General features: G+C 41.2%; 1 protein-coding gene across 3 annotated transcripts in view; it reads left to right on the top strand.

Annotated features, from left to right (window-relative positions):
• Window positions 1-20,739, top strand: part of TRIO (trio Rho guanine nucleotide exchange factor) — a 373,142-nt gene that overhangs the window by 338,541 nt on the left and 13,862 nt on the right. The window contains exons 48-50 of one of the 3 annotated variants that reach the window (XM_072153041.1): window positions 3,659-3,836; window positions 12,321-12,524; window positions 12,967-13,181. In XM_072153041.1, the coding sequence (XP_072009142.1) occupies window positions 3,659-3,836; window positions 12,321-12,524; window positions 12,967-13,181 (597 nt within the window). Of the gene's footprint in view, window positions 1-3,658; window positions 3,837-12,320; window positions 12,525-12,962; window positions 13,182-20,739 lie in introns of those variants that run through there. The other 2 variants (XM_072153042.1, XM_072153043.1) reach the window with 2 other exon arrangements.

The raw sequence follows: 20,739 nt of genomic DNA, 5'->3' as shown, positions 1-20,739 counted from the left end.
ATGTTTTTAATTCTCTTAATATAAATTCACATAGGAGTTCGCATACTATAGTGAACATGTGGAAGGCTACTAAAACTATGGTGGCCGATAGGGGTCAATATTAGAAGAACAGGTTGCAGAGGATATGTCCTGTTCCGCTTCTTTGGTAACTAAATAGAATATTGCTACGGTGGCTAGTAGGATCAGAGTGTTAAGTGAAGAGTGATTCACATCATCAGAAAGAGAGTTTAGATCACAGCCTCAGATACCTCGTTTGAGCCATCGGGGCTTAAAGTATGCAGTTTGTACATCCAATAAACTTCTTCTCTTCTGCAAAGTGTTTGGTAGCTCGTATGTATATCTTCAGGATATATAATCTATGCAGATAGACTATAGAGATTTGAAAAAGTTTTTAAAAAATATCTATATCTTTTAGAAAAGGGCTAAATTCTAAAAACCCTTATCCGGAAGAAACCTACTGTAATATACAGAAGGGCATCCACTCTGAGAAACATATTGGCTTCCAGCCAGATTAAACACCATAAAGAACTAACTTCTAAGAAATATAATGAACAAACATCTGGAAAACTACCCCAAAACTTAAAAAGTTGGGCATAAACTTTATTTATGCTGTTTAAATATTAAAAATGGTGCAAGTCATTTTAAATCTTTTATTACACAAGAAGTTTTTCCTTTCAAATCCATGACGACATTCCAATCAAATTCTCTTACATATCTTATTGAATGTCAGTGTGGTCTGCAGTATGTGGGTAGGACCACACAGATGCTGCATGACCGCTTTACTGGACATTGCGGTAATATATAAAAAAGGGCTATATCAGTCCTGGACTATCTAAACATTACTTATTCAAACATCAAAAAAGAGAAACTTTTTACTGTCATCCTCATAGATTATATCCCGGAAGACATACATAACCGCTATCAGAAGAGAAGTTTATTGGATGTACAAACTTTAACACTCTGACCCTACTAGCTACCGTAGCTGTATTCTATTTACTTACCAAAGAAAGCAGAACATGAAATATCCTCTGCAACCCATTCTCCTAATATTGACCCATACCAGCCACTATAGTTTTAGTAGTGTTCTATCTGTTCTCTATAGTATGCGTTTCATCTGCAGAATAAGGTCTGTATCTTACAAATTTTTAGCACGAGAGAATACACCGCCAAATAATAATATTAAGAAATATAACCCCTATGTGAATGTATATTAAGAGAATTGCAGTAATATCCATATGTGATAATTATTTCCTAAGTCAAATTAAACAATTCTGTGTATTGTATTTAAAAGGAGGAAGACAAGTAGCATTAGTATAGACCTGACCTGGTTAATGTGTGCAAAACGCATTGTCCGCATCTGTTTTTTATTACCTTTTTTATATTAACTACTTCATATGATATCTGTTTTATTTTAATTCCAATTTTCAATAAATTATGAATTACAAAAACACTGAAAGTCAGCAACTAATTCGGATCTGCGCCCTTTAGCAAACGGCCCGCTTTTGTCATTTCCTGCACGACTCTCATTCAGATGGGATCATATCGTATATTGGGGACTTTCTTTTGTTTCTTAACCCCTTCCCGCCCCAGCCCTTTTTCATTTTTGCGTTTTCATTTTTCACTCCCCACCTTCAAAAATCTGTAACTTTTCTTTTTTCCACGTACAGAGCTGTCTTATGGCTTATTTTCTGCATAACAAATTACACTTCAAAATGGTGCTATTTAATATTACATTCCGTGTACTGGGAAGCGGGAAAAAAATTCCAAATGCAGTGAAATTGATAAAAACATGCATTTGTGTCGTATTATTGTTGGCTTGGATTTTACGAATTTCACTGTATGCCCCAAATGACAATCCTATCATATACTGCCATACTACAGTATGGCAGTATATGGGGGATCTTGCTCCTCATTCATTACAATGTGCTGATAGCACATTGTAATGAATAGGTTAACCCGAAGTAGCCTCGGGTCTTCAGAAGACCCGAGGCTGCTATGGCGATGGATCGCCGCTCCCTGATGACATCATTGGGAGCGTCGATCCTCGGCATGCGCTCCGCCATCTTTTTGAAGCCGCCGGTGGGGATCAGCGGGAAAACACCCGCGTTCGGTGCTGGCACCGATCCCGGGTGTTGCTGCTAAGCCTTTGCTGCAATATGTAGCAAAGACTTAACGGCTATGGAGAGGGCTCAGCCTGTGAGCCCTCTCCATGCACCCGCACCCAGCATGTGACGTAGTATTACGTCACATGTCGGGAAGGGGTTAAAATACATATACTGTATTGTCACCATAGACTTTCATTGAGACACAAAGGCAAAAATAACTTGAATTACAGTGGTGCCCAATCATGAATTTTACAATGAAATCTAAGGGTAAAATGTGAAGGTTACAGAGGACCTGTCACCAGATTTTGCCCCCCCCCCCCACTCCCGAATAACAATGTCTGATGATAAAGGGTAACAAGTCCTCCATGTATCACCTAAAATTAGCTACCAGTGAGACCCTGTACCTTAATTACGCCCATTTTTCTGATATGCAAATTAGCTTTAATGACTCATCTCTGGCAGCCTGAGAGAGGAGAAGATTCAGAGATACCAGTGAACCACGCCCCATTATTCTGACTGACAGAACTGTGTCTCTTCAAATCCCTGCCCTGCCTCCTTGTACGTATGGACTATCTGCTAATATTCAACTATAACGTATAAACGTATAAACCTCTATGTACAGATGGGAAATATTGTACAGTGTCATGACATGTGGCCAGTGACATAATCTCAGGTCCTTCAGCCGTCTAAGAATAGCAAACTGTTCACCATGTATGTGATGACATGAAAGCACATCAGCCTCCATGGAGGATGGAAAGGAGTAGAAGTCCATGGAGGCTGCTGTGACTTCATGTGGTCAGATAAATGCATGAGGTTCAGTTTGCTATTATTAAGAGCCTAAAGGACCTGAGATGATGTCACTCTGGTCACATGACATGAACTGTGACCAGTAAGGAAGTAAAAGGCTTGGGGAGGAGTAGATGGAAGGGGACGGCCAAACAGGACACTTCCCCTTTTGATGCCAGGTATTAAAAGATAAAGTTTGATTTTTGTGGATGTAAGCGAAACTATGTTTAGCTAAAAGAAGGGCGTCAGTCAGTGAACAGAGCTCTATAGGAACCTGTCACTGGCTGTATATGTGCAAATATGGTGACAGGTTCCATTTAAGTCTCCTCTTCAATGTCAAACCAGGATTGTATTTGTAGGTGTCATATCACTAAAGATATTTACTGTTTAAGTTAGTCAGGAGTGACATCTGTGTATAAATATCACAATCTTAGCTGTAACTTTAATCATTGATCCTAAGCATTATTCTGTTTACGTATAAAAGTTAATAATTATGTTATACTGTCAATAGAGATACTGCAGTAAGGCTAGATTTACACGAGTGTATCCCCGCCGGGCCATAGCTGTGCGGGCATACGTCCGGTGGCATGGAGAGGAGGAGGGATGACCTCTCCATAGAAATGCACGGCATACAGGCAGTACACACGGGGAAAGATCGTACATATGGCCATTTCCATCTAGGGTTCACGTATGTCATTTGGTCATGTGAATGCAGCCTAACAAATGAGCTATGGTAACCAACCTCTGCTTAAATAATTGCGTTATAGGTTAGTTGCCTTGGTTTAGAAGAATGCATTGAAAGTGATCCATGCAAGTTTGCACTGTTGTCAAGATCTGGAGAATCTTCTGAAATATATCTTATGAATTCCACGTCTCCTGCTGTAAGACAGTTATGGATTAAAGAAATAAACAAAATATTGGATAACCAGCTTAACTTCCTTAATGGTAAGAAAAAGAAACAAGATGCATTTCTTGGCACTGTGGTTAAAATGTATTAATATCTATTAAAAATACATTTCCATTGCATACACATATTTGATCACACATTTGCCCCTAATATTAGTTTTCATACAGGGAAGATTGTTGACCAATCTTATTGCAATGTGACGCCACTTGAAACCTAGTCTATATGCCAGAATGGAAAATGTTGCTAGACTCGGGCTCAGAGTCCTGTACCTGCTGAGTTCTGATTCCCCCCTCCTTCCATATACCTGCATGTTGCTGCAAAACCTTAAAATATATGTTGAGTAAACATATATTTGCATCCACAAATATCTTGTAGTAACACTTGGAACCACTGATCAAAGGAGCATTAGCTGAGGTACATCAGATATAACAACATATATCTTTACACAATGATTTGTCATGCGTGATAACATCTGTAACCTCCCCAACACATACATAGAACAGTAACCAACCTGGTCGAGTGGTGTCAAGAGAGAAATAAAGTTAAAGAAAAGGTAGTAACAATGGTTAGGCAACAAGGTAACCACCCTACATCTGGAGATTAAGGAATCCATCCTGTCGACAGTGCACAGAGGAGTGCAGGAAGGGTGCCCGCACCCAGTTACAACTGTAGTATGTATGGAGAGCAATCAGCCATCCAGCGTATGGCAATGGCCTTACGGGCCAAAAACGACGCTTCCTTAAAAAAAAATTGCTTCATAATGGGACCAGTCATCCTCCCAATAGGCATAGGGCCGGTGAGGTAGGGACCGGTTTATTCAGGATATTTTTTCAGGATATCATATAGCAGAGAAACTACTTCTCTCCAGAATACGGCTATGTAATTGCAAGTCCATATTACCTCTATGAAATCGTTCGGTCCACATGACATCTGTGACATCTGGAGTTCGGCAATCTATGCATATGGAACAGTCTGACTGGAGTGATATAGCATTGCTGGATGATGAACTACTGAATTAGTTTATTATTGGCTGCTGGTGAGACCGAGATGTGAAACTCCTGGGCTTCCCTCCAGTCTTCATCTGATGAAGTGAGGGAATGAAAGCCTCCCATTGGGCTCTGACTGGCAGAGGGAGACCCTCCAGCAGCTCAGAGAGGAGGTGGGTACAGATAGGGCCTCTAGGACCCTGAGAGTGTAGAATTCCAATAAGTGGGAATGAGGAGAAAGCAGTCTTTGTCGGAGGGAACTGAGCCAGAAAAGCATGCCTTAGCTGAAGGCAACTTTAGACTTCCCTATCCAGAACAACAAAAGGGGATCTAATTGCCTCCACAGAGAGAGCCTCTCCATCCTCCCCAAGAAGCCGCGAAATCTCAACTAGGCCCGTGGCAGTCCAGTATGAACCATCTTGCAAATCTGAAAAGTAAAGCAACCCTGGGTCGGACCAGAGGTTAATATGAAAAAGGCTTCCCAGGGCAGCAGATAGTTTCTTAGCATGAGACCAAACCTGTCTGGCCAGCCTATGCAAAGGGAGAAGTTGGTTAGGCTTATAATCAACAGGCTCCAATACGGGCCACAGGGAACGTAGGCGGAGTAACCGGGCAAGGTAGCATTCAGCTTCTGGCATCTGTGAGAGCAGCAGCTTTACTACACAAAAGACAGAGATAGAAGCAAATAACGATTTACATTGTGAAGTGGTGGGGCAGGGACACTACAGGGAGGCTCTCACTGAAGAGCATTTAGCATCCCTGAACAAACATTATACAATGAAAAACGCTGTATGATTACCTTTACAACAGAAAGGTTGCCAATGCTATGTAGCTGTAAAAAAACATTTAAACAAGATTCCAAAAAGTATTTTAAAGAAACATGTAAGATATGTGTAATGTTGTGTTATGTTTATATTTCTGGATTGTTTCCCTTTTAATTTATATGCACATTTGATACACATATATTCATATACACATATGTACTTTATACTATGTACTATACTATACTATGATGCTGCGGTGTCGCCCCTGATTACGTCATAATGTGGACGCACCTCTGCCGGCTGTTACAGCAGAGAGAAGAAAGAAGAGGAACCGCGGGGACGGTAGCATGGGTGAGCTGCGCGGAGCAACGTATATACGCCCCCCATAGACGGTAATGGGCACACTGCTCAGTACGGGGGTGATACAGTGGCACACACGTGTGGCACCATACCATCCCGCAGTCAGGAAAAAGATAGGACATATCCCATCTTTCTCTGGAATACGGCGCCGTGCACCATACATCGCTACGAAGGAGGGCCAGTTGATCTAGAACAGTGCCCTACAGTGTGTTGGTTACCAAGACCATTAGAAAACACATGTCAGATGGTCTTAGGAGACTGTGAGAAGGGGACGCGACCCACAGATTGAGAACTGCTGAATTACACATCACAGAGAATAATGTTAAAGTATCTCATGCAGGAGGACTCAAGCAGGGTTGAGGAAGAATTAGATATGAGAGATGTTTTTGAGGTGGAGGAAGCAAACTGTAGTGGAGGTCTGGATGTAGGCCTTAATGTATAAGGCATAGTCAAACAACTCTCCAATGTAGTGGACTTTTGGGAACAGAAAGAGTGTAAAGCCGTTAATTGTGTTAGCTATGTCCGGTGGGAAAGATGGAGTGGGCGGTGGAAAGATTATGAGTTCCCTTTGTCAGTGTTAAAGGGATTGGCCACTTTTCAATAAATCGTTAGACGTGTCTATGTCTGTTTTTTTTTATGTATCACTTTGCCTCCCTTGATTCATCCTCTCCCCCTATACACAGCTTCCTCTCTCTCTCGTTGTGCTAGGTTGTCCTTAGGGCATCTCACTAAGTATCTCTCTTTTCCCTCTCTGTTCTCATTGGCAGAGACTGGGAGAGAGTCATAACTCTCCTGCTAAAGCTCCTCCTATTCATCAGAGCTCAGATATTTAAACAAAGAATTACAGAGAGTCTGCGCACACTACAAAAATAATTAAAGGACTGTTGAAGAGTTTGATGAATATTCAGGGATTATTATTAAGGCAACTCTGTAGGAGAGTGGCCAACCCCTTTTAGGTTTTAGAAAGCAGAAAGATGAGGAGGATAAGGTTGCCACAAAGTAACACTAGCTAAAAGAAAGGTATTTATTCAAGACCTAAAGTGAAGATTGTATTAGCAACCCCTCCTTTAATTGCATAGAAGAACCAAGATCAACGGGGACAATAGCTGCCATTAAAACCATTCTTTAGTCTGATTCAATTCATATAAAAACACATAAACCATACATATGAACCCAAAAATATGAAACGCCATTAAACTCCCTAACCAAGTTGGCCTTAAGTTAATAGTTATATCACATAAAAAATGAAATAAAAAATGATCAAAATGTCACACAGACCTCAAAATGGTAGCAATAAAAACGTTGTCTCGTTTCGCAAAAAAATGACACCTCGCACATCTCCGTGCGCCAAAGTATGAAAAAGTTATTAGCTTCAGAAGATGACAAACATTTTTTTTTATTTTTTGTACACATTTGTTTAATTTTTGAAAATGTATTAAAACACAATAAAACCTATATAAATTTGGTATCACCACGATCGCACCGAACCAAAGAATAAAGTAGGCGTGTTATTGGGAGCAAAGAGTGAAAGTCGTAAACACTGAGCCCACATTTCAATTTTTCCACATTTGGAAATTTTTTTCAGCTTCACAGTACACGGCATGTTAAAATAAATAACATTACGGGAAAGTAAAATTTTTACGCACAAAATAAGCCCTCACACAGGTCTGTACACGTAAAAATGAAAAAGTTATGGATTTTTGAAGTTGGAGAGCGAGAAATGAGCGGAAAAACCCTGCGTCCTTAAGGGGTTAAATTATTAATGTAAATACATCAACAACTACATTCGGTCTAGATTTAAAATCTTGTAAATTGGTGCATTTATAAAATTAATAAATAGAAAGTAAACAAAAAATTTAAAAAATCCTAGATCAGAATAGACATAGAAATCCATGATCCACAGAAGATATTAGATAAATTTAGTGATTTTTTTTTTTCGAAACTGTAAAACTTAACAGACCTACCCGTCTTGGCTCTAGCTAACACAGTAACTTTTCCTTCTCTAGCTACAAAACCAAACGCAATGTCTTTACCTCCAGGCTTGCTTAAAGTGTAACCGTCATTCTGAGCAAAAAAAAATAAAACTATAAACCATAATTCTGCTCCAGGTGTCCCTGGGAAACATTCTTCAAAGTATTTTGCCGCTCGGTCCTCATTTAGTACCTTTTTTGGCCCATAGCAACCATTGTTTCCAGCTCTCAAAAAAACTACAATCAGCAAGAAGGAGGGGCGGGACCTGCCTCTTGTCACCTTATTACAAGCATACGCTGCTGACCAATGACACACCATAGCTATCTATCTAATATCTATCTCATATCCATCTAATATGTTTCTATTTTTATCATATCTATTTATCCCAAATCTGTCTATCTATTATCTACTCATATCTATCATCTATCTAATATCTTTCTATCTCCTATCTATATATATTCTATCATATCTATCTACATATTTGTAAAATCTGCTTGGTTTTGGGGTGCCAGTTAATATTAAATGAACAACAATATTCAATGGATCTTTATAGGGCAGTGGTGGCGAACCTATGGCACGCGTGCCAGACAGGGCACGCAGAGCCCTCTCTGCTGGCACACATGCCATCATCCTCCACCGTTTGCAGAGGCCCGCAGGTCCTCAGTTTAGAAGAACAGCATCTGCTCCTTGCGCTCAGATACAGAGCAGACAGGTCACACTGCAGGGGGTAGATGCGGTTCTTCTACACTGAGGACCTGCGGGCCCCTCAGATGCAACCCACAGCCCGGTGCAGGATAATGTCTGTGCTCCTGTCAGAGGAGTCGCTGCTCTATAAGAAGTTCCCAGTGCAGCGCTGGGAGCAGGAAGCAGAGGGGTGAAGCTTATACCTCCCCCTCCTACCAGGAGACCTAAAGTGGAGCCGGGACAGAGAGAGAGGGGGAGGGGGATGACCCGGAACATCCAGAGGCTGCTGTGTGCCTTCCTCATAGATAACTGTAAGTTGTACAGTGTCTAAAATTTGTTTATACAGTTCACATACATATATACCTGTGCAATGCATATATGTGTGTGTATATGTGACATTTACACACATATGCATAACACAGATATATAATATGTCTTTTTTATGCACATGTGTGTGTGTGTGTTTATGTCTGTGTTATGTGTATATAAGTATATGTGTGTGTCTGTATCTGTGCTGTGCATATTAGTGTGTATATGTGTATATACATGTGTCATGCATACTGTATATATGTGTGCACTGTATATGTCTGTGTTATGCCTACTGCATATATGTGTGCACTGTATATGTCTGTGTTATGCATACTGTATATATGTGTGTACTGTATGTCTGTGTTATGCATACTGTATATATGTGTACACTGTATATGTCTGTGTTATGCATACTGTATATATGTGCGCACTGTATATGTCTGTGTTATGCATAATGTATATATGTGTGTACTGTATATGTCTGTGTTATGCATACTGTATATATGTGTGCACTGTATGTCTGTGTTATGCATACTGTATATATGTGCACTGTATATGTCTGTGTTATGCATACTATATATATGTGCACTGTATATGTCTGTGTCATGCATACTGTATATATGTGCGCACTGTATGTCTGTGTTATGCATACTGTATATATGTGCACTGTATATGTCTGTGTTATGCATACTGTATATATGTGCGCACTGTATATGTCTGTGTTATGCATACTGTATATGTGTGCACTGTATATGTCTGTGTTATGCATACTATATATGTGTGCACTGTATGTCTGTGTTATGCATACTGTATATATGTGTGCACTGTATGTCTGTGTTATGCATACTGTATATGTGCGCACTGTATATGTCTGTGTTATGAATACTGTATATATGTGCGCACTGTATATGTCTGTGTTATGCATACTGTATATATGTGCGCAGTGTATATGTCTGTGTAATGCATACTGTATATATGTGTGCACTGTATGTCTGTGTAATGCATACTGTATATATGTGTGCACTGTATGTCTGTGTTATGCATACTGTATATATGTGCGCACTGTATGTCTGTGTTATGCATACTGTATATATGTGCGCACTGTATATGTCTGTGTTATGCATACTGTATATATGTGCGCACTGTATGTCTGTGTTATGCATACTGTATATATGTGCGCACTGTATGTCTGTGTTATGCACACTGTATATATGTGTGCACTGTATATGTCTGTGTTATGCACACTGTATATATGTGTGCACTGTATGTCTGTGTTATGCATACTGTATATATGTGTGCACTGTATATGTCTGTGTTATGCATACTGTATATATGTGTGCACTGTATATGTCTGTGTTATGCATACTGTATATATGTGTGCACTGTATATGTCTGTGTTATGCATACTGTATATATGTGTGCACTGTATATGTCTGTGTTATGCATACTGTATATATGTGTGTACTGTATGTCTGTGTTATGCATACTGTATATATGTGTGCACTGTATATGTCTGTGTTATGCATACTGTATATATGTGTGTACTGTATGTCTGTGTTATGCATACTGTATATATGTGTACACTGTATATGTCTGTGTTATGCATACTGTATATATGTGCGCACTGTATATGTCTGTGTTATGCATAATGTATATATGTGTGTACTGTATATGTCTGTGTTATGCATACTGTATATATGTGTGCACTGTATGTCTGTGTTATGCATACTGTATATATGTGCACTGTATATGTCTGTGTTATGCATACTATATATATGTGCACTGTATATGTCTGTGTCATGCATACTGTATATATGTGCGCACTGTATGTCTGTGTTATGCATACTGTATATGTGCGCACTGTATGTCTGTGTTATGCATACTGTATATATGTGCACTGTATATGTCTGTGTTATGCATACTGTATATATGTGCGCACTGTATATGTCTGTGTTATGCATACTATATATGTGTGCACTGTATGTCTGTGTTATGCATACTGTATATATGTGTGCACTGTATGTCTGTGTTATGCATACTGTGTATATGTGTGCACTGTATATGTCTGTGTTATGCATACTGTATATATGTGCGCACTGTATATGTCTGTGTTATGCATACTGTATATATGTGCGCACTGTATATGTCTGTGTTATGCATACTGTATATGTGCGCACTGTATATGTCTGTGTTATGCATACTGTATATATGTGCGCACTGTATATGTCTGTGTTATGCATACTGTATATATGTGCGCAGTGTATATGTCTGTGTAATGCATACTGTATATATGTGTGCACTGTATGTCTGTGTAATGCATACTGTATATATGTGTGCACTGTATGTCTGTGTTATGCATACTGTATATATGTGCGCACTGTATGTCTGTGTTATGCATACTGTATATATGTGCGCACTGTATATGTCTGTGTTATGCATACTGTATATATGTGCGCACTGTATGTCTGTGTTATGCATACTGTATATATGTGCGCACTGTATGTCTGTGTTATGCACACTGTATATATGTGTGCACTGTATATGTCTGTGTTATGCACACTGTATATATGTGTGCACTGTATGTCTGTGTTATGCATACTGTATATATGTGTGCACTGTATATGTCTGTGTTATGCATACTGTATATATGTGTGCACTGTATATGTCTGTGTTATGCATACTGTATATATGTGTGCACTGTATATGTCTGTGTTATGCATACTGTATATATGTGTGCACTGTATATGTCTGTGTTATGCATACTGTATATATGTGTGCACTGTATATGTCTGTGTTATGCATACTGTATATATGTGTGCACTGTATATGTCTGTGTTATGCATACTGTATATATGTGTGTACTGTATATGTCTGTGTTATGCATACTGTATATATGTGTGCACTGTATATGTCTGTGTTATGCATACTGTATATATGTGCGCACTGTATAGGTCTGTGTTATGCATACTGTATATATGTGTGTACTGTATGTGTTATGCATACTGTATATATGTGTGTACTGTATGTCTGTGTTATGCATACTGTATATGTGTGCACTGTATGTCTGTGTTATGCATATTGTATATATGTGTGCACTGTATATGTCTGTGTTATGCATACTAATAGTGGTGGTAAACATGCGGCAGTATTATTTGGCCCTTATGTAGGTAATATTGTTCTAAATTACCATGTTGGCACTTTGCGGTAGATAAGTGGGTTTTGGCTTGCAGTTTGGGCACTCGATCGCTAAAAGGTTCGCCATCACTGTTATAGGGGATTTATTAAGGGTACAATACAGGGAAATATACATAGAGGGTAAGCTAAATAAGGGACAGAGAAAGGGTAGGGGAGTAAGTGCTCTAAATATGTTAATATTGTCTGTAAAATTGAAATTTTAGTTGTTTTTTTTAAGTATTAATTTCATGTTGTGTTTTTTTCTTTTAATTAGCCTTGGCATCTCCAGCTGAATACCACAATAACCATTCTGATGGAAACAATCTCTGCAGTGGGAACAATTCTACTGTTTCTACAAATCCAACCGGGCTTGGTATATCTAGCAGAATGAGACCATCTCGTATACCACAACCAGTCAGACATTATTCTCCACTTCTTGTATCTACTTCTGTTATGTCAGAGACAGACAAATCCTCAGGTATGTTGGTAATGTCATTGTTGTCAATGACACCACATCCAATAATGTTCCAATACTGAGGACATAAAAATTGTGTATAATAAAATATTTATTATTCAAAGTAAAGCTGGGTTTATACACACTGGTAGTTGGCTGAATGGGAATACTGTATGAGTTCATTGAACATTGTTGTAGAGACTTGATGTATTTATTGGCTGGTTGGTGAAATCATGTGGCCAGTAAACCAGAGGAAATAGCTGTAATATGTGTGTGGTTTTGCTGCATAGCACATTACCAGCATACATTTGAATCCAGCCTATAAGTTGAATGGTGGTTTAGCAAATTTAATTGAAATAGAACCAATAGAGCCATTGCTTTGAATTGTAGAAGCCAGTTATCAGTGCTAAAACATCTCTCAACGCTCATGTTTCATCTAATTTTCCATTGTCTTTTGGCAAGGAAGCTTCTATACCCAGGAGCCCTCTTCATAAAGGCTCTTTTTGGAGCACAGTACAAGTAAATCCTGCTAGAATCCCAGGTTCTGGTGTTTTACCCAGGGACAGTGATTTCCTGCAACGCAAGGGTTCAAGACATCACATACACATCAAGAACTCAGATCGCTTCAGCACCTGCTCCTCCACGAGTGAGCAAATTATTCAAACTACTCAGAGTAATGGGGTAAGAGCAGAGCTCCATCCCTTTTCTTAAGTCCTCTGAAAACCTATGCTACTGAGTTACACCTTACTAACCTCTGCCTCTTTAGTGCTTTACTGCTTAAAAATAATCAACTCTTTTGCTAACTTTAATCATATTCTATTTTCTGCACCAGCCTATAATAGAATCTTGCCCTTGTCCACCTTCTGGATGCCTGCTAATACAAGTTTAGACTTTATTTCCTTTTTCTCCTTCAATCTATATGTAAAAAAAAAAACTTTTTTTTCTTCACTTTTACGTGGTTACAATGATGTACATATTAGGTTATTTTTACTAATTTATTATAGTTTATTTTTTGTAACATTGTCAATTTGGAACATTATGCTACATGTCCTAATATTTATTTACATGCATTGAAATGATACTGTATAAAACTGCCTTTTTTCTAATAGAACATCAAGGTTTAAAATAAGAATTTTAACTGGAACTATTTTTAAATATTTCTACTGTATCATATACTGCTTATTTAAAAAACTCCAGTTAAAAACAAATGAGCCATCATTTCAAGTGTATCCCTGGGTTCCATTAAAAAAAAAAAATTCATATCTGCTTCCCCCTTTCAAAACAAACCAAATGTTGCATGCCTCGCAAAGAGACATAGAAAGGTATGGAGAATCATAGACTGGGATAGATGGCAAACATGCAGAGATTGACTTAACGTTCTGCAAAATAATAGGCTGGATGGAAGTGGATTATTATTTGCAGGACACTTCTGAACTTACAAAACTGCTCATACACAAGGTTCTCCTGCTAGCTACACAGTGCAGCTTCACGTGATCCCCCCTTCACACAGGGAAAAGCAAGGAGCTGTAGCCTGCCTCCAATTTCAAGTGTAAACCCCTTAAAAGCATGACCGTGGCATGCAAGGGGATACACAGTCCCCCTGAGGGAGCTTACCCGGGGCATCCGATCCTTTTAAAGAGAACCCGTCATGCAAAATAACCCCCCTAAACTAAATATATTTTCATAAACTGCCATTAGAGAGCATTGCCTCTATCCCTTTATTGTCCCTCTTTATGCCTTGTAAACCTAAGCAATGAGGTCCTAAAGCTGTATGCAAATGACCTGTGAAATGTCCAATGAAGCATTAGCATATTCAAGCTGTCCACTCTATTCATGAGTGGGAGGCACAGCCACACCCCCAGTGCTTGACTGACAGCCTGTATAATGATGTGAGGCTGTACAATGATGTGCTTCCTTGTGCTGGTGGCCACACCCCCTGTAGCCTGTGTGTGCATGTGTGTGTGTGTTTAGGAGAGATACAACAGCTCCAGGCAGCCATGTTACAGCAGCACATGTCAGGTACATGCAGGGGCGTCGCTAGGTCAAAAGATCCGGGGCTCGTGCCCCGGATCTTTTGGCCAGTGCCCCGAATCTCCTCGGGTCAGCAGATCATCAGCCCCGCTGCCCGGGAGATTCCTTCCCTCTCTCATCAAGATCTGTGTCTGAGGACACAGATCGTGATGAGAACGAGTGCAGGCGCTGCTTTCCCCTGCAAGGACCTAGCCTCTGGTAGTTCCAGAGGCTGAAAGGACCTGTGATGATGTCATGATCACATGACCTGCAGGGGAAAGCAGCGCACAGAAAGAGAGAGAACTACATCTGTGAGGTAAGGGGGAGAACATTGTGGGCAATGTGAGGCACATTACTTACTGGGGGGACTGTGTGAGGCACATTACTTACTGGGGGGCTGTGTGAGGCACATTACTTACTGGGGGCTGTGTGTGAGGCACATTATTTACTGGGGGGCTGTGTGAGGCACATTACTTACTGGGGGGCTGTGTGAGGCACATTATTTACTGGGGGGCTGTGTGAGGCACATTACTTACTGGGGGGCTGTGTGAGGCACATTACTTACTGGGGGCTGTGTGTGAGGCACATTATTTACTGGGGGGACTGTGTGAGGCACATTACTTACTGGGGGGCTGTGTGAGGCACATTACTTACTGGGGGGCTGTGTGAGGCACATTACTTACTGGGGGGCTGTGTGAGGCACATTACTTACTGGGGGCTGTGTGTGAGGCACATTATTTACTGGGGGGACTGTGTGAGGCACATTACTTACTGGGGGGCTGTGTGAGGCACATTATTTACTGGGGGGACTGTGTGAGGCACATTATTTACTGGGGGGACTGTGTGAGGCACATTATTTCCTGGGGGGCTGTGTGAGGCACATTACTTACTGGGGGGCTGTGTGTGAGGCACATTACTTACTGGGGGGCTGTGTGAGGCACATTACTTACTGGGGGGCTGTGTGAGGCACATTATTTACTGGGGGGCTGTGTGAGGCACATTATTTACTGGGGGGCTGTGTGAGGCACATTACTTACTGGGGGGCTGTGTGAGGCACATTACTTACTGGGGGGCTGTGTGAGGCACATTATTTCCTGGGGGGCTGTGTGAGGCACATTATTTACTGGGGGGACTGTGTGAGGCACATTATTTACTGGGGGGACTGTGTGAGGCACATTACTTACTGGGGGGCTGTGTGAGGCACATTATTTACTGGGGGAACTGTGTGTGGCACATTATTTACTGGGGGGACTGTGTGAGGCACATTATTTACTGGGGGGACTGTGTGAGGCACATTATTTCCTGGGGGACTGTGTGAGGCACATTATTTACTGGGGGGCTGTGTGTGAGGCACATTATTTACTGGGGGGACTGTGTGAGGCACATTATTTCCTGGGGGACTGTGTGAGGCACATTACTTACTGGGGGGGCTGTGTGTGAGGCACATTACTTACTGGGGGGCTGTGTGTGAGGCACATTATTTACTGGGGGGGCTGTGTGTGAGGCACATTATTTACTGGGAGGCTGTGTGAGGTACATTACTTACTGGGGGGACTGTGTGAGGCACATTACTTACTGGGGGGCTGTGTGAGGCACATTACTTACTGGGGGGCTGTGTGGGCACATTACTTACTGGGGGGCTGTGTGTGGGCACATTACTTACTGGGGGGCTGTGTGAGGCACATTACTTACTGGGGGCTGTGTGTGAGGCACATTACTTACTGGGGGCTGTGTGTGAGGCACAGTACTTAATGGGGGCTGTGTGTGAGGCACAGTACTTACTGGGGGACTGTGTGAGGCACATTACTTACTGGGGGGCTGTGTGAGGCACATTACTTGCTGGGGGGCTGTGTGTGAGGCACATTACTTACTGGGGGACTGTGTGAGGCACATTACTTACTGGGGGGCTGTGTGTGAGGCACATTATTTACTGGGGGTGTGTGTGGGCACATTACTTACTGGGGGCTGTGTGAGGCACATTACTTACTGGGGGGCTGTGTGAGGCACATTACTTACTGGGGGCTGTGTGAGGCACATTATTTACTGGGGGGACTGTGTGAGGCACATTATTTACTGGGGGGACTGTGTGAGGCACATTATTTACTGGGGGGACTGCGTGAGGCACATTATTTCCTGGGGGACTGTGTGAGGCACATTACTTACTGGGGGGGCTGTGTGTGAGGCACATTATTTACTGGGAGGCTGTGTGAGGCACATTACTTACTGGGGGGACTGTGTGAGGCACATTACTTACTGGGGGGCTGTGTGTGGGCACATTACTTACTGGGGGGCTGTGTGAGGACATTTCTTGGAGCGTGTTCACACATGGCACTAGGACAGGCCTTGGTTTGATACATATATTTTCCAGTAATACACATGTGATGGGTAACAAGCTCCTGGTTTTGTTTAAATACAAGACAAACGTGTGAGCGCAGCCTTACAGTATTTGGGGAGATTGTTAGGGGCGGCAGCAGGATAACACTGCCAGGGAACAAAGATGTAGGGACAATGAGGAACATAAGATGTGGTGATGGGGATTTCTCCTTTGTTCTCTGTAGCTGTATATACCAGAAGTAACCTTGTTATTGGCACAGCCACATGTGAGGGGGTTATGTACAGGAGGGGGCAGTACTGAAAGTGCAATACACATGCATTGGGGCCCGTGCCCCGGATCTTTTACCACCCTAGCAACGCCCCTGGGTACATGTGTAGCTGATGTCTGTGTCTCTCACCTGTATATTAGGAGGATGCAGCATGTCAGCAGATGCAGCACACACACTAGCCATGCTTTACTATACATTACACACAGACATGAGCAGGGGGAGGAGAGAAAAGATGATTTTATAATGATTAATGTATGAAATAACTAGATAAAGGCTGGGATGGGATCCTTGTGAGCTGCTCCAACAGGTAGAGGTGACAGGACAAGTGACACAGACCTGATGACAGGTGTCCTTTAAGCACAGCCATGAGGTCTGCCAAGTGCCCCAGGACTGCCCAATCAGTCTTCAGCCAGAACCCTTGAGGGTCTGACAAACTGTCTGCACATACGTCTGCATGCTCAGACATTTTACACTGCATGGCAATACATTAGTATTGCAGTGCAGTGTCTTATATTTGAACCAAGAGTCAGAACATCGCTGGTTCAAGTCCAAGTGTATATAAGTTAAAAAAGAAAAAAACATATTTAAATAAAGCATAATGTATAAGCTGTAAAAATACACAACCCCCCCATATTTGGTATTGCCATGTCAGTAACAGTCTGTACAATAAAACTGTCATTATTGGACCGTAGGATCTCCAAAAATAATCAATTTTCCCTATCAATACCCTTCACAAAAGTGTTCTAAAAAGTGATCAAAAATGTTAAGTGGCCCAAAACAAGAGTGCGGAAAAGAACAACTCTTCTTGAACAAAAAAAAGCCATTAACCAGCTTTAACCATAAAATAAAAGAGTCTCTGGAAAGATGGTGATGTAAATCAAAAAATAAATAAAATGACCCATAGACTACAAAAAAACTATTATTTATATGGAAAGGTGAACAGACAAAAAATAAGAATTAATGACTTTCATTTCTTCCGACAAAAATAGTGTTAATGAAATCTCATCGATTAGCTATAGATGCCCCAAAATGATGTTCCTGAAAAGTGGATCTCCTCCCTATATGTTCACTGCATTGTCTCTTTTTATTTATGGAGGCCGGTAGTACTTTCCTGACCACAGCCTGCCTGCTTCAGCATTATTTTTAGTGTGTAGCAGAATTGTTGTACAGTTTGGCCGCTGACAAGGACATGAACAGTTTTTAATTTTAAGGATAGGTTACTGTTAACATGGAGCAATAGAATATAAAAAAAATCCAGATAATCACATTCGTGTTTGATGTATCTGGCAAACAAGACTTAAAGGGGTTTTCCCAGGAAATCAAGTTAGACCCTATCCACAGGAAAGGGCCTAACTTGCTGATCGTGGGGGTTACAGGAATGAGACCGCCACAGATCACAAAAGTGAAGGGGCCGAAAACGTTCCCCTCCAATCAACTATACGACGGACTTGATGGAGGTAGTGGAGTGCGACGCAAGGCAATTTCCATCGGCTCCATTGAGATGTATGGAGCAGAATGGTCATGCGCTGCCGTCTGCTCTCATGGAGCGACGAGGGGTCCGTCTTAGGTATGCTGGACCCCTTCAGACCCCTCGTTTGCATGATCTGTGGGGTCTCATCACTGAGATCCCCACTGATTAGCAAGTTGCCTAACTTGAATATGTGGGAAAACCCCTTTAATACTTGGTGGCGAAACCCTTGTTGGGAAGCATAGCAGTCAGACGCTTTTTGTAGTTGATAATGATGTTTACACACATGTCAGGATGAATTTTGGTCCACTCCTTTTTCTCTAAATCATTAAGATTTTAGAGGCTGTTGCTTGGCACTTCTCTATGGGATTAAGGTCTGGAGACTGGCTATGCCACTCAATGACCTTAAAGGAAACCTACCACTGCTCACATGATGAAATCATATAAGCACACCACCCTGTAGGCTATTTAATACTGATGCCGGCAGATACTTTGGTTAGGCACAGCGATTTTTAGTTTAGCTAAAAAAACGATTAACTCACATATGTAAATTAGCCCTCCGGTGCTACCTCTACGTCATCAGCCCTCTGTCGATGCCTTCCTATTGTTATTTATTCATGCCTCCGTCTTTCACAGCTCTCGGCACCTGAAGGAGGGCAGGTAGAAAGACGGAGGCGTGGATAATTAACAATTGGAAGGCATAGACAGACGGCTGATGACATAGGGGGTAGCACCTGAGGGCTAATTTACATATGTGAGTTAATCTTTTTTTAGCTAAACTAAAGATCGCTGTGCCTAACTAAAGTATGTGCCGGCATCAGTATTAAATAGCCTACAGGGTGGTGTGCTTGTATGATTTCATCATGTGAGCAGTGGTAGGTTTCCTTTAATGTGCTTCTTTTTGAGCCACTTCTTTGTTGCCTTGGCTGTTTGTTTTGGGTCATTATCTTGCTGAAAGACCCAGTTGTAAAATCAATCAGGATTTTACAGTACATGGCTCTATACATTCTCCCAGTAGTCCTGTGCAGAGAAACACCTTAGTGATCATTGGATCATAGGCAGCATTGCTCTATCTCCAAACACAGCAAGTTGAGTTTATGCCAAAGCTCAATTTTTTTTCTCATATGACCACAGGACCATCTCCCAGGTGTTCAGTGGAAAACTTTAGACGGGTCTGCACATGTTCCTTCTTGAGCAGGGGGATCTTCTGGGCACTGCAGGATTTTAAACCATTATGGTGTAATGTGTTACCAATGGTTTTCTTGGCGACTGTGGTTCCAGCTGCTTTGAGATCATTAACCAGTTCCCCCATGTAGTTTTAGTCTGATCCCTCACCCTCCTCATGATTAAGGATACCCCACGAGGTGAAACTTTGCATGGTGCCCCAGATCGATATCGATGAACAGTCATTTTGTATTTATTGCTATTGCACCAACAGTTGTCCAACTTATGTGCAGGTCTGTGATCTTGTTCCCCACATCCTTAGAAAGCTCTTTGGTCTTGCCCATGTTGTAGAGGTTTGGCCGTGGTCACATATTCATAATGCAATTGGTCGCCAAGCCCCCATTGTCTTGTATCGGGGCTGATTAACAATCGCATAAGCTGTGCATTATGAAACGCAACACTGGTGGCACATGTGACCCTGTGGCCTTAGTGTCTGGCTGAGTAATTGAGGCTGTGAACAGAGGTCTTTTATAAAAGTGACAACAGCTATCTTTAATGCAGGTAAAGAGTTGATTAGGAGCCTCTAATAGTCTATAGGAGCCAGAACTCTATATCTTTTATTTTTCTGTGTACAGCACTTGTTTTCTGCATAACAAATTGTACTTTGTAGTAATGGTATTGAATACTCCATGCTGTGTTCTATAAAGCAAGGGAAAAAATTCCAAATGGCTTGAAATTTTAATTTTCTTTGTGGAGGCAGGTTTTAACAGCTTTCAATTTGCGCTCCAAATTACTCTTCTCCTTAACTCTTTTGGTCAGTGCAATCACGGTGATACTTTTTTTTTTTTTTTTTTTACAGGTTTTATTGTGTTTTAACACCTTTAAAAAAAATGTATACCACATGTACTAAAACAATTCTATGTTGCAGCCTAATGACTTTTTCATATTTTTGAGCTGTGTTAATAAGACCTTTAGATCATTTTTTACAAAATTT

The sequence above is a fragment of the Engystomops pustulosus genome, chromosome 5 (genome assembly GCF_040894005.1).
Source record: "Engystomops pustulosus chromosome 5, aEngPut4.maternal, whole genome shotgun sequence".
Taxonomy (NCBI): Eukaryota; Metazoa; Chordata; class Amphibia; order Anura; family Leptodactylidae; genus Engystomops; species Engystomops pustulosus.
The sequence above is the reverse complement of the archived record's forward strand: the minus strand, read 5'-3'. Positions and strand labels throughout refer to the sequence as shown.